The sequence below is a fragment of the Pangasianodon hypophthalmus genome, chromosome 22 (genome assembly GCF_027358585.1).
Source record: "Pangasianodon hypophthalmus isolate fPanHyp1 chromosome 22, fPanHyp1.pri, whole genome shotgun sequence".
Taxonomy (NCBI): Eukaryota; Metazoa; Chordata; class Actinopteri; order Siluriformes; family Pangasiidae; genus Pangasianodon; species Pangasianodon hypophthalmus.
The window spans coordinates 15,698,994-15,723,287 of NC_069731.1; the positions used below are offsets into that span (position 1 = coordinate 15,698,994).

Here is a 24,294-nt window from a genome sequence, read left to right on the forward strand (position 1 = left end):
GATTTTAAAAAATGTAAGTTTTTTACAGCTGCTTGTTATACATGTATATCATGTAATAATATACGCATATAAGACTGAGTTGACCTACGCACACATATTGAAGATCAACACTGAATTTGTGGACATTGGTACTGAGACCTCAGACAAAACTATGGAATTAAATGCTATCAGATAGTTTCACAAGATTTGCTGCTGTGGGGCGGAGTTTCCCTTAAAAAGAGGCGTGTCTTATTTACGCAAGATTTTGAGCTTGAATTTAAGACCATTTTTCTTGTGTGATATTAGCTCAAGTGAAGAGTAGTACTGATGATGTGATGATGGAATTTCACAAAAAACAGTATGGTAAAAGAAAAAAAACAAAACACAAAAAAAAAAAAGGACTGCCAATTTGAATTAAATGTATTCATATACCACTGTTAATTACATAAATACATTCAATCTTCAGTCGCATGCGTTTGTCTTAGCTGTGTGAATAGGCAAAATATATTATGCATATTATAGATGATTGACAAAGCAAGCTGAACCCACTTCCCAGTAAACTGCCATGAAAAAAAGCATCTAATGTATGATACTGACACAGGATACATCACACAATACAGCTACGGATATCTCCTGTTTCTAACCTCATCTGCTGAAATACGATGTCTCTACCGACTCTTGCACGAGGTTAAATACTGTTTGCTCTGTTTCAGTGTGTACTCGACTCTGGAGATCGGCTAATACGATTAACTCCGGGAGTGGAAGTTAGAGTTTAATTGAATGCCATCAGGATGGAAAGTGGTGCAGGAAATCTTTCAGTAATTGGTTGCTGTTCCAAAGTAATTGCTTATACACAGCTGCTTGTGTTCAAGAATCAGCAATGATGACTTGTCAAGAGCAATAGGAAGTATGCAAACTAAGAAGCCTTTTGCGTTCTTTTCCTCTCTAATATCAGACTTACTGTATCTCTTGACTAACGTTGACACCATTTCACCATGCACACATTCTATATGCTTATGCTATAGTATATAAAGTGAAATGTAATGTCTTTCTGGAAAGGGAAAAGTTAATCACTGTCTGAAGCACACGTGTTGTTGGTCATAACAGTCAGATAGCAGTTAAAAGGCCAAAGCTAAACTAGAGTGTCTCGTTGGAGATTTTATCATCATAGTCACTGAGAGTAACATGAGGAAGAAACAAAGTGACATGGAAAAGTGAATGTCTGCTGCAGTAAGCTGAAAAGCACCAAGCCTTTCTGCTCTCTCTCTAAAAAAAAAAAAAAGCCAATGTCGGCCCAGCTCATGCTTCACATTACAGATCCAGTGTCATGGTGTCTGTCCAGAATCAATCAAACCCTTGTTTCTTTCTCATTGTGATATGTTCTTGTGAAAACTTTCAGCAGCTGCATGTAGGGGGCGCTGGTTAGCCATTTGTAACTCTGCAAGAATAAATGTAACACGGTGTGTCTGAGCTCTGTGGGTCTGTGCAAACAGGGAGAACAGAAAGGGAGGTAAAGACGAAGCAGAGGACGAGCAGTCGATATGCAGAAGGTACTATATAAGTGAGATAAGTAAAGTGGTCAGTGTAGACTAAGTGTAGTGCACTTCATTCATCACATTAGGACTAGAAGAGTGTCAAAAATACAAACACAGCCCAAGACCCAAATTTGGATTTGATCGCTGATTCAGGATAAATCTAGAAGAGAACCATGAATCATGGAAATATAATCATCTATATACAGTATATTTCGATGAATCTAAATTAATCTGAGCTAGCAAGTAAACTAAGAACAAGAAACCCTGAAACATATGGGGGGCATGCTGTTATAGAAAAATAATAACCAAGGGGTAATGTGATGCTACCTGACATGAAGCAGTGTTACTGTTACAGTGTTGAAGTAGATTATTTTCCTAAAACATTCAGCATGTCCCTGAAGTGTTTTATTCCATTTATACTACAGTGATTTGCCAATGATTACAAAGTTTCGATAATAAATGAATGATACATGTACTTTTCTCTGTTTATATTTAAACAGAGAATTTTTAAGTTAAGTTATTTTAAGTTATAATTTACCTTAAAATAGGGCAATGTTCCTTTTTTTTACTTATTCAGTAATTAAGTTTAGACAGACAGACATGTAGCAAAATCATCTGTACAGTCATTGCATGCTCCACAACAATGAGACAGAGAAAGCTCAAATTTCATGCTTCTTTTCTTGATCACTTCATTACTGTTTTTCTTTATACGAAAGCTATTTTTGCACAATAGTCAGACTGGCGTCTATACCATTAGGGCGCCTGAATAAACAGGCTACGTCTTTCACTCACCAACCTCTCTCTTTTTTCTCTGTCTCGAATATAAAAGTGTTAAGCCTTCTGTCCTGAAAACTTACTGACTGTTACTGAAAAAGTGCCATCAGTGGAGACTCTTCTATAAATGTTGAACAAACATCTCATTATAGAAAACTTCATGATCAACAAATATATGTTTGTACATCTTTTAATCCTTTTATTATTAGGCTTTGATTTTTGTGAACGTCCACCATACAAGTCCCTGTGAATGAGTTGTTACTATAGAAACGATATGATGTATTTGAATGTGTGCATTAATACAGTATAAACCCAGGATTTGCCCTGTAGCCAACACTAGAAAGTGCTATGGTATAAGATTAATAAAGAATTTTAAAAAATATATATTATTGCAATGTCACTCTATATCTGGTCAATATAGATATTGGGGTTTGCACATATTCAAATTAGACCTGTGCTGAGAATGATTTATAAATATAGTCCTATTCAGAAAAAAGCATTAGGACAAGTGTCTTCTAACACAGGGGTTTTTCAACTCTAATTCTCAGTCCCCACTGTCCTGCAAGTATAAGTTTAACCATATTCAGCTCATTGGCTCATTATCAAACCTTTTATTAGTTGAAGCAGTTGAATCAGTGGCAGGGGAAACGTGAAACTGTAAAGGCAGTGTGGCTCAAGGACTGGAGTTCTGAGGTGACATTAATATACATTAGTCTAAAATGAAGGCAGTAAAATACAACCTTTGTATCTATGGGAACAATCCCATAATCCCACCCTTAATCTATGATTTTACAACAGATTATAATAGAATATGATTAATTCTTGATGTCATGCTTTGTCTGTGTGTGTGTGTGTGTGTGTGTGTGTGTGAAAGGAGGTTTTGAAAGAGAAACGAGAAGGCCTGCATTCACCTCTTCCATCCTCAACACTGATCCTTGCAAAATTGTAAATTAAATTTGCTGCCTTCACAGTCAGCCAAAGCTGAGATACGAAACACTCGTCCTAGTCACTGTTTTTGTTTCATTTTGGCTTTTCATCTTGGATTATGAATGGGAAAACAATGTGTGTGCCAGCACCCTGTCCCCTGGTAATGAACTCAAGCAACAAAACTCAAGCATTATCCAAAAAAATCGCAATTGAGGTCAGGAACACAGTAATCTCAGGTAGAGTAACAAAAATTCTGAACTCTAGGTTTGGCAAGACTCCACAAAGACACGTACTCTTGGAACCAGGAACTAAAATCAGGAAGTCCAAACCCAGTGATGTGCTTTTCAATATTTAGGAGAATAAGTGTATTAAAAACAAACAAACAAAAAAAAACATTATTTAGAATTTTTTTTTAAATGTTGAATATTTTAAGCACTGATGAGAAGGTAAACTAACAAATCATCTTTCATGCTAATACCATGGTCAGTATTATCATACTTTGTTATCGTCTTGTAGATTGCTAACTAGCCGAGCTGAGTCTCTGCCATAACTCGGATCGTACAGCTGAACTGCATTCTGGAAATTTGAGTCCAACCCTTACTGTCTTCACTACTGCTACTCTGGATTTCTCATTCATATGACATTGTCACTACAAATAGTAAGAAATGAAGCTCTTGCTCTTTTGTTTTTAGGAGCTAACAGCAAAATCTGACTGTTATCCATTACTTCTGAGATTCCTTCCAGTAAATGCCATTGTAACTGCACTAGCAATGTCACACACTTCATATTTGCAGAAAAGGATGTAAACATAAAAGCACAATGGAAACGAGTTAAAAATACTGGAATCCTTTTAAGTATGCTTAGTGAATATGACAGCTCTGGATTTATGGTTTCCAGTTCATGGATGACCACAATAAGATTCTCTAATTCAAGAAAACAAAATTGTCAAAAAACAGAGGAAAAAGCTCATTAAATTGAGCACAAGGCCTTTAAGCTACTACTGTGTAGTTGGAGTTAATAGCCTGTTTAGACTGCTCACCAGAGAGGTGAGAGAATGGGCGCTTTAAAATGGAAAGAAATGTTATACTTAGACATTCAATCTTATGGACCCAGTGAGAACTTCACACCTTTCCTTTCCAAAACACTCCAGCTGAGCAAAGCACAAACACTGTGGGTGGCTGATATGATCGAACTCAATCTCAGACTCATATCAGCCTTCCATACAATCATGATGTGAACTTCTCCACCACTGTAATACTTTTTTATCAGAAGCACTGCTTTATTTCACACTCTCAGGGGATTTCACTCTCGGTTTCGGACAGTAAGTTTAGAAAAAACTGAAAACATGAGGTCGGATTAAAAGAGAGGGTCGAAATCGATGAGCTGTAATGGAGAGCAAAAAATGCTGGAGCACTTCAATTTCACAACTGATCTCCTGGCTCCAGTGTGTGTCTCTCTCTCACACACACACACACACACACACACACACAAACTCCTAATCTCATACATAGGCCTAGAGTTGGTCCAGACTACTCATCATGCATAAAAGGGTCATGCTGGCTGTAAATTGGATTGCGTGTTGCGCTAGAGGTGGACCTCAAAGTGTTATGGATGAATATCCAGAGGCAAACCCTGATGTGTGTGGCAGCCTGGGAAAAAACTTCGCATGGTGAAATGTCGACAGCTTTCTCTTTTGCATGTATCTCAATCACAAGTAAAATTCTAGCATTTTGAAGCATTTAAAAATTCCTTTCCCAGTCCACTAAAAGACGCCAGTGCACTGACTGAGTAAAAACGCACCACTTTTTATTGATTTAATTTGCATTTAATGTAACCTAATAAATAAAATACAAAAATAATAAATATGACCATCAAAACTATGTCTATCTTTTTATCCGACTTTATTCACAGCCCACAGATGTTTTAGCAGTCGTGGTTGTTAAACCTCCTCCGTATCGACCTCGTGATCTTTGCAGAGTTTACAATGTTAATAAAAATTTTCATGTCGTTTGGGTGAAATATATTTGTGTTTATGTTTTCTTAAAGTTGAGATGTCGAAGTCTGTTATTGGCAGAAAAATTTTTTTTGAAAACCAAACATGGTTTTCATTTTTGGCCAGAATTCACACACACACACACAAGTAAGCTCATGTATCATTTATCACTACCAGACAGAGATCCCTCCAGTATTATTAGCATGTTTAGAAAAGGGTGTCATCATAAATATATTTATTGTGTAGTAGATGCTTTTATCTAGAGTAACATATGAGAAAGGCATAGAGGTATAGAGATAGGCTGTAGCTTTATGAAAGTCCTGAGACTTACCATTTACCATCACCTCTTAACCAATAGTTTATTGAAATGTTTGATGATATAGCATCAGATTACATTTGGTATTTTATGATGTAGCAGTGAAATATGTGTAGCACATTCAGAGTTTAATAAGGCTGGTTAAGGTTATTAATAATGATGAGGCAACATTTATGTATTTTAGTATAGTTTAGATAAATGGTGGAAGGATGAGTTTGAAAAATTACAGAGGACACAGGAAAGACAGTTCCACCCTGGAGACACACAACCTGGTGCTTGAGGTTAGTAGTGTGTGTGTGTGTGTGTGTGTGTGTGTTACAGAGTGAAATCGAGAGACTCACATTTCAGCTCCAGCCGGATGAAGTCTGTGTTGCCAAGGTTCTCCAGGAAGACACCATGAGGCGCAGAGGTCTTGAAGTAAAAGGAGATATCAGCACTCGTTTCAGCTCGGAAAGTGGAGAAGTGCAGGTAGGAGGTTGGCGTGTTGAAGGAAGCTGCATTCCAATAACTACCTGAAAAATATACATGAAAAATCAGGATGTTATTAAAGACTGCACTGTTTTTAATTATTATATGACTGCATTTTTAAACTTTTTATATGACTGCACTGCGAGTTCTTGATTATGACTGGACCGAAGGCATTGATTACTTTTCTCAGTAGTTCAGGCTGCAAGTCAAATCATAGGTCTATATTAACGCACTACAATGTTCTAATACGTTAATCGTTTTGTAGTAACAACTCATTTACAGGGACATGTATTGTGGACGCTCCACATAACCTAACGCTAATAATAAATGGATTAGAAAATGTTATTTACGAAAGACAAATGTATAATCATTGATATGGTGAAGTTTTCTTTTCGGAGATGGTTACATGTTTTTCTTTTTTAAATCTGCAATCCTCACAGGCATGATTTGTATACACATATAATTTGCAAAATCTGAATGGGGCACCAGTACGGATTACATGCATAAAACAGTATTAATCATAGAGGCTGTATTCTGGATTATTGTATAATATTATATGTCAGTAAGGGGAAGAAAGTTAGCATCATGAGCTCTGGTGTCCTTTACATACTACGAGTGAAGCCTAGTCAAAGCCACAGCTTCGTGATGAGGCAAAGTATCTGTGTGTCACTCCTATTCTTCCTTAGTACTGAACATATAGTGTGTGTGTTATGGTTACGCCAAAATCGGCACATGACTACATTTCCCACCAGCCACTGCACCTCACCGGATCATGTCACATGACTGTTTGCAACTGTATCACGTTTTGGTTAATGAGCATGAGTAGTCACGTCTTGCACGTCACTCATTGTCTAGCTTTTGTCTTTCGTTGTTGTTGTCATGTTACGTTGTCGTTATATTCTCTAGTCCATGTATGTCTTTCTGCCTTGAAATCCTAGCTCACGTTTTTATGTTTAAGTTTACATTTTTTCTCTATTAATCATGTTTCATTCAAGTACAAATCTGCACTTGCTTCCACCTCCTCGCCTGCATACCTGACAGTGTGTTTGTTAAAGAATAGTTATAGATTTTTTCTGGTCAGTCACATTTCAGCATGAGCACTGACCTTTAAGACTTGAGTAGGAAGAAAAAAAGCATGAAAAGCAAAACAAAAGAGAAGTGTGAAGAATATGGCTTCTTAGAGACTTTGCTAATGACAAGTCAATGCTTCTCACTTCCCTTACTTTCTCTAAAAAGGTCAACACATTGGGTGAGGTGCTAGCTTTCACAGGTTTGCAGTACTTGCTCATTATCCTTAAAGAACAAAGTCTCTGGCTACTAGATTGCTTTTGGCACAGCATGGCTCGTAAAACTTAAAAGTCTCAAAATTCCCAAAGCTTCCTAGTTAGAACAAATTCTCCAGTAACAACGAACATGCAACTATACATTCACAGAGGCTGACAGATAAAATACAAAATCTTTGGAAAAATCAGTAATATGAATTTTCATTAGTTGCAAACCTGTTATATTTTCTGGACACATGAAGAATCTGAGGTTTATTGTTATGGGCATTTATGAGTGACTGGGGTACAACTTATCCCTTGTTACCCTTGGAAAAATTAAACTTTATTTAAAAAAAATTATCATGTTCAACGATCTAAGAAAAAAGGCATTTAAAAAAGAAATTATGTTAACCCAGCTCAGGCAACAATATCTTATTTATTTATTTTTTACTTTTTATTTTTTAACAATGTTTCTTTCTTGACAGTGGTTGCATAGTGCCCTTAAATGAGCAAAAAGGTTGAGACTTGCAGGGTTGATTTTATTATTATTATTATTTTGGCATATACTATCAAATACAAAAAATCTGGTTAACTAGCATCAATGTTAAATTTATATTAATTATTTACTTCAGTCAATAATTTGGTAGCATAGTTGTACCACTTTTTTTTTTTTTTTTTTTTTAACTATGTTACATACATTCAAGCATAGACAATACAACATGTCCATTACACATGAGAATAGAGGTTCTGTTAAATGATCACCCTGTGTTTAATCAATCCAGTCTTGCTGAGGTCATGATACTGGAAATTAATTCATATGACACCTGGTATTACTGAAATCAATCATGAAGTACTTTCTCATTATTACAATAGAAATTAGACTCCGAATGCTGAGTAATTTCCTCCTACATAATTCTGACCAGCCTTCTACCAAGGCTGCAGGCAGCTAGAATTAAGGTTTCTGTTTATGTAGAAACTCGTGATGACCTTTCAGTTACATCATATTCATGCAGCAGTGAAAGACCTTTGATTATTGATTCCAGGCTCTAAAGCACTGAATGGTCTTGCCCAACAGTATCTTAGTGAACGTTTGGTCTATTATGTTTTGCCATGTCTGCTTTGATCAAAAGGTGCAGGTCATTTATTAGTACCTAGAACAATGAAGACTAAAGCAGGGGGCAGAGAACTTTTTTCTAGAGAAGCCAACCAGCTACAGAACATGCTTCCAATTAGTATTCCGGACTCTGACACAGTCACAACCTGTAAGTCTGAGTTAAAAACCCTTTTAGTCAGGCATTTTGTTAAAAATAACATTTTTCTTTAGTCTCCTTTGACTGGATGTGCTCTTGGCTTATTTAATGCTTTACTTGGCAGTGCTGAATGGAGGACAGCTGTAAGCACTTCTTTGTTGCTGATTATGCTACAGAAACAATGGCAATGGCCTTGCTATATACATAAATGTAGTTGCCAGATGTATTATGTATACAGATCGAGTAAATAATATACTAGAAATAATACAATGTACAAGTGGTTATGGCCTCAGCATGTTATGGTGCATATAATGAAGACCTTCAGCAGATGGATTTACTTACATCTCACAAAGCCTCTACATCCTACACTGCATTTCTTTTATAATTCCTGCTCGCTGCTAAAGTTAATAATGCAAGACAGGGATATTATATTCCTTTATTACTGTCAGGGTTATTGATCTCATTTAATTTACCAAACGGCTCATTGAAAGTGAGAATTCTTCTCAGGAAATATTGAGGGCCATATGTGTGCCTTCATTAAATATCATGAAGTCATCATTTGTTGGTTATCTTCAATTTCTCAGCCATCAATAGGAGTACATTAGCTCAAAATGACTTCAGCACAATAAATCTACAGCTATTAGAAACAATGTGTCATAAATTTCTCATATTTCTATATCAGTAGAGTAATAAATCTTTAGTGTCACCTTTGTATGGACAAATGAGCCGATATAAAACTCTAAGCTAATATTAATTGCCTTCTGTGGAACGTGACGGTGGGCATCAACTGTAACCAAAACACTGGTTAAGTAATTATGTTTAAGCAGATAATATGAGGGTGTTATTTCCATCAATCCTAACACACTTTTCCCTGAGCAGCAGCAGCCTATAGAGAGGAGCTGCTTTAACACTGCTGGAAATCATTAATCAGGTGGAAATCAAAATGTTGCCACATGCAATTTTTTCATTGTGTCATTGTTTTAATGTCTACATAAACAGCAGGCTCCCACAGTACTTTGAACTTTACACATTTAGCATAAATGAGTATCATTTGACATACTATTTACCGTAATATTTGGGATACATGCTGCTAAATTTTCCTTAGTGATAATCAGTACTGAAAAGTGGCTAGTACAAGTAGTGATGATACTAGCTTAACATTTTAGTGTGTGGCAGTAGCTGAACTATTTTCAAAATAATGTAGCTTTTCAAGTTTTTCTCTATTTTTTTCACCAAGTAGCAGACACCACAAATTAACAACATTAGTACTTTGTTGGTGCAAAGCCATTGATGGCAAGTATAGCTTCGAGACATCGACAGTATGAAAAAATTTGCTTTTCGCAGCATTGTGGTACACCTTTGGCACCTTCCTCCTGGCACATCGTCTTCAATTCCCCAATGTCCCAAATGTCCCCAAAAAAGTCTCTCTGATTGACTCGCAATTTCAAAATCCTCAAGAAATTTTTAATAGGACTAAAGTTTGGAGATTGGCTAGGCCATGCAAGTACCTTCATCTTCTTTTTTAGAAACCAGCACTGAGTTATTTTGACTGTACGGTTGTGGCCGTTGTCTTGTTAAAATGTTCAGCTTCTCCCCAGATTCAGTTTCGTGGCTGATGAGATTAAATTCTCCTTTAATATGTACATCGCTCCATTCATGTCTTCTTCGGTGATGTGTAATGCCCCAGTACTGTTTGCTGAGAAGAAGCCCCATTTCATGATGCTCCCATCTCTGGTCTTCACTGTAGGTATAGTGTTCTTGGGATCATAAATGCAAACTTTCTTTCTTCAAACGTGATGAGCTGAATTATTGCCAGAGTTCTATTTTTGTTAACCTTTAGTGACCCTATCAGAGACCAAGACCTAAGGCAGTGTGAGGCTGTGATAAGACCACCAGAGCCTGCTGAAGCATTTGACCTGAGGGAGCTACTCCTGAAAGAAGTTCAGGATGTGGTGAGGAGAGCAAGGTCCAGGTCAGCTCCAGAATCGAGCAGAACATGCTATAAGGTGTACAAGCACTGTCCCAAGCTATTACACTGGCTCTGGAGGATCCTTAAGGTCATCTGGAGGAAAGGCAAAACAGCACAGCAGTGGTGGTTTGTGGAAGGAGTGTGGATTCCTAAAGAGGAGGACTCAAAGAACATCAGCCAATTTAGAATCATCTCGTTGCTCAGTATCTTGAAGGCAAGATTTTCTTCAGCATCTTAGCTAAGAGACTGGCTGGTTTCTTCCTCAAGAATATATAGACACTTCAGTGCAGAAAGATGGCATGCCTGGGGCTTAGAGCACACAGGCATGGTCACACAGATCCTCAGAGAAGCTAAGGAGAACAGGGGGGATCTGGTGGTGCTGTGGTTAGACCTGGCCAATGCCCATGGCTCGATGCCCACAAGCTGGTGCAGGAAATGCTGGAGAGGCACCACCCCAGTAAGAGACCTTATCCTGGATTATTATAACAACTCAGAGTCTCAGCACGACGAACCAATCTGCACTGCCTGGCTGTTACATCAGCCTGCTCTCTTTGCCAGAGAAATGGGACCCTTGCATATCCTGAGCTGCTGTCCAAAGGCTTTGGGGGATGGCCGATAATGCCGGTGGCACGACCAAGTGCTCAACACCATTGCAGAGAGCACTGGAAGTGCCATCATCAAGTGCCAGAGGTCAAAACCCTCGAAGCAAACCATCAGCTTCATTAGAGCCAGAGAGAAGCCAAGAACAACACCTAAAGCAACAGCAGGGCTTCTCAATACAGCACAGGACTGGCAGCTGACAGTAGACTTGGCCAGGCAACTCAGATTTCCTCAGCAGGTCGTTTTGACCATTCTTAGACCTGACATCATTCTGGTGTCAGAGGAAATGAAGAAGATTGTCATGCTGGAGCTTACTGTGCCGTGGGAAGACTGTAAGGAGGAGCCCAATGAGTGGGAGAGGTACAAATATGAGGGTCTCATCAGCGACTGCTACCCGACAAGGCTGGAAGGCAAGGTGTTTACCTGTGGAGGTAGGGTGCAGACGCTTTGCAGGACAGTCCCTCTTTAGGGGTTACACTGCACTCGACATCCCAGGCGAGACGAGGAGGGGGGCCGTCTATAACAGCACAGAGAAAGCCTCCAGGTGGCTCTGGGTTAAGAAAGCGGATCCATGGAAGAGTGCTGCTAGGGGACAAGCTGAGAGGTAGTCTGATGTTCGAAAGACCTGAAAAACCCGAGAATCTCAGAAAACATCACTGATGATGTGCCCTAGCATAGCATCGGTAGATGTTTCATTACAATTTGTTCTAGCTGCTCTCAGATCATCCTGCAATTGTTTTCTAGTCACTGTTGGCTCCTCTCTTACCTTCCTTATTATTATTTAGAGAGTGCGATCTGAAATTTTATGTAGCACACCTGTCCAGGGACGATTAATTGTGGTCCTGTGAACTGCATATTTTCAAACCATATGCACTGACAGTGGTGTTTTGCATGAGAACATTTTTTGCATGATTTTTTTTATTTCTAGAACTTAAATTATTTTTATTTATTTCTAATGTAACTTAGAAAAACTTTTTTTTCCAGATAAATTACATAGAGACCCATTACTGAAGTTTGAAAACTTTCATTTCAGAATAATACCAAAATGTATGTTTTTTTGGTTAAAACAAAATCATCCAAAATTGACAAGCACACACAATGGCAATGACTTAATTATCTTGTTCCCTCCCATTACTAAGTAGGGATCATGACTTAATTACCTCATTCCCATGTCTTACTAAGTACGGGTTTCATAGATAATGTTACTGAAAGAGTAATAAGAAATTTGATGAAAACTGATTATGCACGCTCTCCAGCATGATTTCAGATAGCCGGAGTGTGTTCATGTTGTTAATTTCCCTCAAGCCAAGTCATAGGTGTGTTTTTTCCCCACAGGGAAAAAGTGAAGAAACAACAAGTTGATAACAGCAATGCTGCCTGATGCCCTTGTCAAACAGGTAACTGTAATCACATGCAGCTGCTCTAAATGATAAACGTGGTGCAATTAGCAAAAATAATGAGGCATGAAAATGCATCAGTGATAAGAGCAGAGGCGGAGAAGTAGACATGGAGCTTGTGCTCTCATTTCTGGTCTGAGGGTTGCTGCAGATAGCAAACTATACAGAATGCCAATCGGTGACATTGTTAATAAGTGAAATAAAGTATAAAACAGGCTTTTTTATCTTATTTATCTGTTGTTGAAGAAGTCTCATTAAAAAGAGCCCCCTATAAATACATGCTGCATATTAACACTGTATAAATGCAAAATTGTCTGACATTGCAGAAGGATTAGCTGATTGACAGCAAAGCAAAGTAAATTGCATTAATACAGTGTTTATCTGAAGCATGTCTTATGCAGAGGACTGTGTTCCCCCTAATCAGGGGGGAAAAAAAATCCATATTCAGCTTTTCACACACTCTTAAAGTTAGAGAAATGAACTCACGGTCTCCATGACAGTGCAGAGGTCCCACTGTGAGCTTGGCCTCTGATCCGGGTCGGTTTGTGTCCCCTACAGCTACCTCGCTCACAGGTAAGTGGTCTTTATATACCAGAAGCCCTGAATCCTCTCTCCTGCAAACAAATAGCCTTAATAACTGATCAAAGCCACCAGAAAAACACAGAACTGTTAAGCTGAGTATATATATATATATATATATATATATATATATATATATATATATATATATATATATATATATATATATCTATACACTGCATTCTTCAAGTTCTTTTTCCCCCACTGAATCTGTTTAACAACAAATCAAATTCAATATCATTGAAATCATTGCCACTTCTTGGTCCATGCTTATATTGACTAACATCAATATGTCTCTTATAAGAATGCAAATAGCCATGTGTGAAGCATCACATGTAGAATGAACATCCATTAAGCACCAGTAATGCTGTGACTGAATTTTGGTTAAATGATGTACATTTGTTGAGGATAAATAAAACCATAGATAGCTGCATGAGTGTGAGGGGTGGGAAAACATATGTGTGTGCTGTGTCAGAATCTTATTCAGTCGAAAGTAGAAGTACGGAGGCATAACTCTACCTAAGCGAAAGTCCAAAAAAAATTTACATTTAAACATAATCCAGTATTCAAGAGTAAAAGTGACCACAGGTTCATCATGTCATAAGAAAAACATTCTGCTAACTCACACAAACCAAGAATTTGGCTTGCTGGTTAGCTAATGTTTAATAATCCTTTCAAAATGGATGCTAAGACACATTAGCAATGAAAACAAAACTTAACTAGATAGCTAATTTAACTAACATACAAAAGTTAATCTGCTAGCTAATTTATCAAGGCCATTTACAAAACCTAATTAGCTAACTAATTTCACAAACTAGTGTAGAAAAAAGGCTAGCTAATTTAACAAAGTAATGTACAAAATTTAACCAGCTAGCTAATTTAACTCTACATTATTTCCTTTGCTTCACTTTGATGCACATTTTAAACCCAATATTTCATGGGAGGCAAATGAGACACCTCATTTACAAAATATACAAAAATAGAAAAAAAAGGCTGTGGCATTTGGTGTTTGTGATTTGTATTTGTGAACAAGTAGGCTAAAATGAATGGCTTTTGAAGGCTAAAATGAATTTGTACATTTCTACATTTTCATTTTAACCTTCAGAATACTTGTTACAAATAACAAAAGTATCAGTAATACTCAATTATTGTACTCAAATAGATTTTCTCTTGGAAATGTATTTGAGTACAATAATTGAGTATTGCTAATACTTGAGTAAAGCAGACATTTTGTAAAATAGTTTTTTTTACAAAAAAACCTTTTAATTTTGTAAAAAACCTAAAACTGCTGCTGTAATCATAAAGACTATTCTTATTCACAATTTGCTTAGACTGAACATCCTTTCACACACTTGCTCAGCTTTACTCTTCCACACCTGTACTGTATATGGTAATGATTTATAATCCCTTTTATAACTATCTAGTTTCACCCACAAGAGGTTCCTTTTCAAGTCTGTTTTTTTTTTCTCTTCTCTCACCACTGTCACCTCTGGCTTGCTCATTAGGGATCTAAATCTACACCTAGCTTTCCAGCCTTATGTCCTTATTTATCATCATTTGTTCCCTTTACGCTTGACTCTCTGTGGTCTTTAATATAAGAACTTAAATACATTAAAACTGTCCTGTTCATCCTGCTATCTTAGTGCACTACAGTTGATCCAAGACATTATTTCAGCTGTGCTTTAGATTTCTTTGATTAACAAGATCTTAAATCATGCAAATCAATAACCTTTCCATTTGTGTGTTGTAAATTATTCTTTTTACTTCTTCCTCGTAAGGTAGAATACGTACAAATGGAATATGTAATGAATAAACCACTTAGGAGAGTGCTGATATAGGAAAATGATCAATGGCAGGGAGGCGTGATGGAGTGCAACGTGAAGCGGAGTTATTGTTACCACCCTGAAGTTGATTATTTTCCAAGTGTTTTGTTTCTCTGATACCATAGCAATTTGCCAATGATTACAATTTTTGCATGACATACCACATTTTTATCCATTTATAGTTATGTTTATTGTTTTGGAACATCCAAGAATCAAAATTTTCTTAAAGGCTTAACAGAAATAATCAAAGCAAACCACAATAATAGAAAAGAAATTTACTGAAAAAAAAAAAAAAAAAACTAGGCTACTCTTCGACTGCCTCCTTATTTTGGTGAAACTACATGAGTGTAAGCTGAATTTAAATTATAGGAATATACACACACTGAACGAGGTCATGATTTCATGATCTCCAGTGAAAATATGCAGAAAGTCACAGCATGTGTGCTGCCCAAACAAACACGTTATTAAGTTCAGGAAGACCATATTACAGCATTGTGTGTGGCTTTTTACATTCCATGGGTCCAATCTACTCACACTCCTGCTGAGTCCCAGCTGGTGGGCTCTCACAAGTGAAATCTCAGTAGAGCACTCTCTCTCTCAAGCGTACATGCCTGCTATAATACTGATACACACTTTTATTTCATGTTATCATCATAATTTTGACAAAGTGAGAAATAAAATTGTTTATTCAGTGGTTCATTAGTGGTGTGTGTAAAATAAAAAGTCACTTTAGTGGCTGTTTCATTCCCTGCATACCTTATTTACACTTTCACCTGTACACATACACACACACACACACACACACCTGCTATCTGTAGGATCCACAAGAACAAGGAAGGAAATTTGGGACTCTATTACAATCAATGGAACTCATTTATCAAGCTGGATACAAACAAATTTATTCATAAATCATTCTCAGGAGCATTTACACAAGAAATTTGGTATTCATGAAAATCCAGTTAGTTCAGAAAAGCTTCGAGAGCTCCTGAGTTTGTGTGAATTTATGTATAAGGATTATATGTTTACGTTGTCAAGTGCAAATCACTTATTTATTTCAACTACACACACAAATTTAACGAAAATTTTTGAATCGCTGCTGTTTCATGTTAACGACTTGAAAGAAAGTAATCCAAAACAAATAAAACTTACTAATCATTTAGGACAAAAGAAATGGCACCCTATAAAATGAGGAAGAGTTAATCTTTGCTTATGGTAGCAGATGCTCTGTAATGGCTGAGCTGCATTAGTGAAAGATTTAGCACATGCCATGTATAGGAGGTGCTCTTTTGCTGTTCAATCATCATTTTGAAATTTTCAGCACTGTGGACTTTGCCTTTCATAGCGTTTTGTGTGCATCATTAATGTAAATCAACTGTGCAGTGAACATGCTTTGTACATACTGAAGAAAAGAACCAAAAGTTACCGAAACCATTGAAAACCAGGCATGAAGTTTTTGTTTGATTTGTCATACAAAAGCTTTATTAGATTTATAAATTATCCCCATTATTGTGTATATTGCTAACAACTGAATGTAACTGAGATCATATATTGCTATAAAATCTAAGTAGATAATCTGTTTAAGCAGTAAATCACCACTCACCACTGTTTCTGATCTGCGTCACAGTTGCAGTGGTGTTTGGGGTTGATGCAGTTGTGCTCGATGCCACAGGAACATTTCTGGACCCCTGGCCCTGAGCCACCCCAATAGAAGTGTTTCTCATTACCTCTGCCAACCCACCATGTGTACGGAGTCCCATCTGTAATACACACACAATACTAATAAAGACATTTTGCAAAAACAAAAAAATTCATGCTAGTAGGCATTTCTATCTATCTTATGGTGGAGCTTAATATATTAGTATAATATATAAAGATGCTACAGTCAGTGGGACAAGCACTAAACAGTTATCAGAACAGGAAGTGTAATCATTCAGAAGGCATAATTTATCACAGTCAATAAATATTCAATTATTATCCATCCTGCACACCCTGCAGCAAATGAAACAAGATTAATGGGATTTTCATGCACAACAATCTGTAGAGTTTACACAGAATGATGTGAGATACAAAAAACATTCAGTAAATGGCAGTTCTCTAGGTGGACACGGCTTGTTAGAGCTTAGAGGAGAATGGCCAGACTTGTTCAAGTTGACAGGAAGTCTACAGTAACTCAAAAACCACTCTTTGCAACCACGGTGAGCAGAAAAGCATCTCAGACTGCACAATGCTTCAAACCTTTAGGCAGATAGGCTGCAACAGCAGAAGGCCACGTGGGTTTCATTCTTGTTCCAATCAAAAATAGGAATTCGAGGTTACAGTTTGCACAGGATCATCAAAACTGTGCAGTTGAAGATTGGAAAATATCAGATAGGAAAAAATCCAACTGTGAGACCTTTAGACTGGGACTAGTAATCCCATACTCTATCTCCTGTGGGAACTCCAGTGTAGAAGAGAGACTACCCCTATGAAGAGGTTTTGTACCCAAGTCCTTAATGTGTGTGGATGTAAGGCAGACAATCGTTCCATCACACATGCTAACTCGGGCTAAATTCTTGCCAACATTCCATTTTCCAAAAAACATTTTCCAAAGTTTCCAAAGGTCTTGTCCTTCTAAGACCATCCGTAATGTACCAGCTGCCTGACTGGCACTGCACCTGGCCTGCAAGATGGCCTCACTTTGACATTTTGGGTTGAGTTTGACCAGGTTATGTGGGTGGTCTAGTCACCACTTGCCTGAGGGTTCCACCCCCAGACATAGCTCCAGTATTTTTTGTACCTTTCATGGGGGTCTTTAGAATTACTCTTTGTCTGATCTCTACCCTCAGATCTATTCATCAAGGCTTGTCCTGCTAGGGGGCATTAAGCTCTTGGTGACATAGCCTTGAGGTTAATGGAAGTACACAGACCCCTTCACCAGATTTGATACCAAGCCTTGATCCATAAAGAGGTATATACAGTATAAACACACAGAGGTCTGTGTTCCTGATGGAGGGAGTGCTGAGGTGTCCATGCTTCTGTGCATCAATGAGGATTGGCCTCATTACACTCCAGGATCAATTCCTGTTTCCCCTCTTTTCAATGTGAGTTCACATTGTGCCAATCAATCTTCATCATCTGGGTATTTTTATTAGAATAAATTGAAAGAGAAAGTAAAAGACCGGAGCCAGGTTTTCCTTCTAGAACAGAATTGTAGATCGAAACTCATCTCCCCATCATTGCAACTTATTATGGATCTGTTAAATGACAACAAAGGCCACACTCAGGGAAAAGTATGTCAGCTGATCAATCTCAAATTATATGACCCAAAGAGTCTTAAAATGATTAACTGTACATAATTCAAGGATGTGTGACTATCTATGGCTGGGATAATTGATCTGTGGACTGGTCTTAATTAAAACAGGTATTCAGGGGCCTCTGCTGAAGAACTGCCAAGTTGTGAGGAAGTAAAAACAGTCGAGGCCACTACCTTGAAGTTACCCGCCAGTTTATGTGTTTATGTGTTCTAGCCTGAAATCACTTCTTCCATTCTCTCCTTTATCATTGCAGGCTAATGAGCCTGTAAGAAGAAACTCCCTTAACAATATCTCTATTGATCCACAGTGCGATCTGATGCAGCTTGACTTCTACTTTAATTTGACCACACAGACTGATTTACACACCAGTAGCTCACACTGGTCTCCACTTTCATGACTCAATCACACTGAGTTAATTGGAATTTCAGTGACAGCCAAAATGGCAGCTTCTTTGCCCCGTAGTTCTGTCTCCTCCATTTCCAGCATTTATTAGAACCCCCCTTATTTCCAAGAAATCTTCTTTTCTGCTTTTGATGTGGAAGAATGAAGCCAAGAGAATAAATGAATGAAGAAAATACCATGTATAATATAATTAATATTAATTTAAATTAATAAAATATAAATGACCACAATCACCCCTGTGATAAAATGAAAGTCTATAAAAGGGATGTAACCAAAACCAATTATTTGGTTACAATTATTCTGAATGGACAGATTCTATTTATTCTATTTCTATTTATGGACAGTTTTCTATTTATTCTATTTAAGAAAGCTTGCTGAAAAGGTTCACAGGGCATCTGATGGAGACTATCCCACAGGATGCAACAAAAAAGTTATTTTTTACTTTAATCTGGGCATTAGAGAGCGATTCGATATAAAGCTCATGAGACAAACAAAGGCCAAGTGCAATAAACTTGTGGCACAGCATGATGCATTCACAGCATCCTTAGTAACTGCCTGGTCAGGGCCACAGTGGTTTAAATTGGACGATTAGTTTATTTAATTTGTTACAAAATATTGCAGACACAAACCAAATTCATAACTTTGTTAATAATACTGGATTAAAAACCCGTCCTGCACACACCACTAGTTGAGACATGTTATGGCTGAGGTTGAGGAGAAAAAAAAAATCAGTTGATGCCCACTTTGGGGTAAAATCCACCTACAGAGACAGCTATCGATAGTGGCACTGTATTACATCCTTAAACTATAATCTGCTAGATTCTCTTCATCCATTAAAATGCTATAAATTTCTTTTTTGGCTCCATATGATGTGACTCATCTCATCAAGAGATCTCAGGTTTCCATTTGCACGTCTGTCTCTCCTTTGGAGTTCACTCTGTATCACACTGCTGGAAATTGCTCTCCCTGAACAGCCACCTGCAGGGAAACATAACATGGTGGAATGGTGTTGAAACACCCGGCCCTGAAGACGAGCTCAGACACAAACACAGAGATCGATCAGGGCAGCGATGTCCTTCAGTATGTGGACTCGCCTCTTTGTTGCCATGCTGCTGTCATGGCATTCAGCTTTTTTTTTCCCTCCAACTGCACTGTTGAGAAAAGATATTTCATCTTCCCCAGGGCTACCTTCAATACCTGATCCTGATCAAGAATAGTCATTCTACCTAAGGGCATGTTTTGGGAGGTGGGAGGAAACTGGACGACCTGGAGGAAACCCACATTGACGTGGGGAAAACATGCAACACTCTGCATAGAGAACAAACCAAACTCAGGAGCAAATCAGCAAATCAGCTAACCATCCTGTGTGTCCAACAGGATGAAAATTAATTTAAGCATATGATTGTTAATCCAATTAAATTTAACCCTTTCATGCACAAATTATTTATATGCATGTCCATATTCTTTTATATTTTCTCTTTTATTTACTGAAAATTGCATGGTATATGAATTTTGATTCTGTCTAGATATGACTTATATAAAAAAAGTTTATTAATTGTCCATGAGTAAAAAAAAAAAAAAGCCTTAAATAGTATGTCTGAAATAATACAAAAAATGAATCTCCCAATATCCAAAATTTTTAACATTCAGGTCCAAAATAAGTAATGTTAATGAATCAGACATTTAAAAAAAAATATGCAAAATTTACAGTTTAGGACTGTTGCGTGACACAAAGAGGTTCTTCCCCAAAACAACACTCTAAAAACATAAAAACATACTAGTTTTTTTTTTTTTAATTATTTTTTTTATTTTATGTAGACTGTTAGTAAAGATTGACAATCACAAATAGTCTAGAGACTTACAGAAGTTTAAGTTAATTTACAGTAATGCTCTCAAATGATTTCCATATATATATTTTGCTAAGCGTGGACACTGCATGAAAAGGTTAAGAAATAACTCAGCACTTGGTGATACAATCTGCAGTCAAATAGGATGGGAGAATGGCAGAATGTGGTTTTATTTTCCTCAATACCTCCACGAAGACATCCTGTCTAAACCCCACTCCCTCGTGCTTTCTGTAATTGTGTCCTCAGGCTTATTAGCATAAGCACAAGCCTGCTAGTTAATAATCCTTCGTGTGTATTCAAACACCACACCTCCGACCTCCACTGATCCAAAGTACCTCAGTAATCCGTCATCCGTGTGATGATAATTACCCCAGACCCTTAATGATGTCCCACATTTTTCATAACCTGAAACAATTCAGCAACTGAAAATGAAGATTAATTGACCAGTGTTAATTGCATTTGCTCTGCGAATAGGACATAAACGTGTTTCTTGCCTTCTTTGTATTCTTTTACCGTGCACCAACATGCTTCTTGACAATCTACATTCAGACTCGCTGCCTCTCTCAGCTGAGAGGCAACAAAAACAAATGTGAGGATGGAAAGACAGACAGAGAGAGGGAAAGAGAGAGAGACAGAGATGTGACAGAGTGGCATAGAGAGTAAAAAAAGAGTGTGAAAGAGACTGAATTTGTATGAAACATAACACATTCTCCCTACTCAGGCAAAAATCAGAAGCAGGGGCCATAAGGCAGGGCACAAGTACATGTGCTCTGGGGGAGAGAAAGCAGTTTATGTACAAAAGTCCTTTATTTGTATTTGTTCCAATGGTAAAGTAGCCTCTTTATTCATGTGTTAGACTGCAACTCGCACGCTTAGAGTTTGCTTACAAACCTACTGGCCGTTTGTAAAGTTATTTGTAATAAATATTTTGAGGGAAATGATATAAGCTGTTAGCTGACAGCTAACATTACTCCACCAGGCAGCAGTCAGCTGTGATATCTTGGAACTATACTGACAAATTATTACCTCAAGCACATCTCAAACAGTTTTGTTTACAGAAACCACTACAACTATTAAACTGCTGCCTCGGATAAAAAGATACGGACTCAGAAGCTAGAAGAAGCGCAAGACATTGAAGCAGATGCTTTCATAGACAAAATACAGACAAAAGAGAGACAAATGCAGGAGAAGAAAAAAAAAATCAAAGTACAAGTGAAGCTCTGGAGATTTGAGTGCAATTCATTCCGATTGCAAATTCTGATTTAGTTGTTGACATGCCGGTCAGTACCTAACAGAACTCTTTTGGAAGAAGTTTTAGAATAAATGACAGAATGCAGAGAAGTTTTTAGGGCCAATTGCTTTTGGACCATTAAGTGTTTCATGTTCCAAACGTTTTGAACAAAGCTCACTAAAATGCAGCTAGATTGGCCACATCATCCATTGTCATTTTCCATCCATTAACATGCTCCGCAATTTAGGTGATGAAAGACAGGGAGACATGCTTTAAAAGATTTATTTATGTCTAAAAATCTCTGAAGTATATTCTGGTCTGAGTGGGGAAGCACGAATGGCGGGGCTGCAAAGTGTTCAGCCATGATGATACCTGATTCATTGCTCTTCCTAGATGAGTTGGATCACTTAACATCATATATGTTTCACAGAAATAATCAATAAGCATGATCTATGTTACTTCCAAACAAACCCTGGAGCAAGACCAGCATCTCAAATTTGAATCTTGCCAAGATGGCTGTTTATCCACTTAAATTCCATTGCATTACCTCTTAAAAAGAAAGCATGTCATTTTTATATTAGCACATCCATATGCAAGGAAATAAAACACTTCTGGGTGTTCTGTTGTAGGAAAATAATCAACAATTGTGGAAAACAATCAATAACATTATGGTGTGTTGCAGTACCACCCCCAAAAACAGTGTTTTATTCCTTTTATACCACAGCATTTTGTTAATGATTATGATTTTTATTAATTGAAGAATGACACATCATGTTTTTAAAATTCACTCATAGTTACGTTTAATGTTTTGGAACCTCCATGAAGCAAGGTAGTTCCTTTTATCACTTATGTTATAGCAGCTATAAACAGTTGTTTTCTCTCTGACTCTCTCAAAGTTAATAAGATAAAAAAAAAAACACAGCTCGTCACGTTACTGAGAATTCGCAAAAAAAAAGAAAAAGAAAAAAAATGCGCCACCGTACAGCTGACTGTTACAAAGCAGTGACACTGGAGACTCCTTCCAAACGTGCTAAATAAATATCTCGTATCAAGTCGTATCAACAATTACACTTTAAAAAAATTAAATTCAAATTTTAATATGGAGCATCCACCATGCAATCCCTGTGTAAGTTACAATAGTGATGATAATGAAAGTGTGTTATATTTTATATATTATAATATAAACCTTAATGCCAGAACTACTGTTAGAACTGCTGTTATAGAAAAATAAATCAACACTCGGCCAATCAGAATCGAGCATTCAACAGCGCCGTGGATCTTCATTATCATGCCACTGTGCACATTCTCCCTGTGCAGATCTTGCCATGTGGTGAATCATTTTCTTTTGATAAATTCACAGAGCAGAGTAGCACCTCTAGGGTCCTAAAGGTAATGGGGCAGACCTGGGGAAGTTTCTGAAAAATATTCAGAAATGTGAGAACCAGGATCTTTTTTATGACATTTTATGACAGACTACACACTCCTAAACTACAGCGAGAAGACATTTTCATCCTCCAGAGGATATAAAACCATCTCCAGAAGTTGTTATAAACTACATTCCTGCTGCAGAGACGGTTTGAAATGACTCTATGGCCTTTTTTTCAACTGAATCTGAAAGCCAGAGAGTGCACAAGACCTTGAATAATCATTTTGCAAACATTTCGGTGTAAGAGAAAGCAGGTGACCGCTAGTTCTTTTATCCCTTTTCAGAGAGTTTCCTGAATCTCCTGGGAGGAGGTTCACCTTTACGTCTCATGTCAGTAAATAGGATTCTCTTCAAGTGGTCTCTGAAGGTGACACTGTAAAAGAAAGGGGTGAGAATAGAGAAAGCATTTGGGGATTATCCCAGCTGTAGAGAGTAGCAGGGAGTCACAGAGTGAAAAGATTAGCCTTTAGACTTGCTGGAGAAAAGCTACATGCTGTTCAGAACTGCAGGGATCTCGATTTCTGTCTAAAAGCATCTCGGAAAAGAAAGGGGCGTGACAGTTTTTTTCACTGCAGGATAAAATGGAGGATGGCTTGGATAAGCCACACACATCTGACAATAAAACATGTCCTTGTGCTTCTCACTGACAGCACTTCTTTCCAGCTATTTCTAATAACTCCCTGATGGAGGAAAATGAAGTGGCAGGTCTTATTGTGATTAAGTGACGAGTCCGGGTTTTTTAGTACAGCACTTCATCTGTGGCTGGACTTCAAACACAACACTTTCTCTCTGTTAAAGTTAGAGTTCATGTCCAATCTCCTTCTACAATTGAAATGGATTTTTTTCTCTTTCAAGGCACAAAGTGAATGGTTGAGAATTACTGAATAAAATCTGCATTTATTATGGTCACCCTATCCACAAAATTCAATATTCAATACTAAGTCAATAACTAATGGAATTCTGTAGTTCCTATTTTGGGATTTGTTCATCAGGCAAAGCAGGCAGAAAGGATTAAATGTGCAATCAACCTGCGGCCTCGTAATCACAGTCGTACCGATATTCAGTATAACAGCATGATTGCGAGTGTGATATTGCTTTTATAGAACAGTTTTATAAATATGAAAACAATAGAGTGAGCGATATTTTGGACACAATATGGTCAAATAATTTGATTATTTTTGCTCTGGGAACAGAAATAGATCCCAGAGAAGCCACATTCACTT

At 37.5% G+C, this 24,294-nt stretch overlaps 1 protein-coding gene across 1 annotated transcript in view; it reads right to left on the reverse strand.

Moving 5' to 3' along the window:
• The window catches only part of LOC113541144 (contactin-associated protein-like 2), a 135,805-nt gene that overhangs the window by 20,482 nt on the left and 91,029 nt on the right, over nucleotides 1–24,294 (reverse strand). Inside the window, exons 14-16 of the mRNA XM_034298225.2 lie at nucleotides 16,473–16,629; nucleotides 12,957–13,084; nucleotides 5,866–6,036 (exon numbers count right to left, since the gene is read on the reverse strand). Of these exons, the coding sequence (XP_034154116.2) occupies nucleotides 5,866–6,036; nucleotides 12,957–13,084; nucleotides 16,473–16,629 (456 nt within the window). The remainder of the gene's footprint in view (nucleotides 1–5,865; nucleotides 6,037–12,956; nucleotides 13,085–16,472; nucleotides 16,630–24,294) is intronic.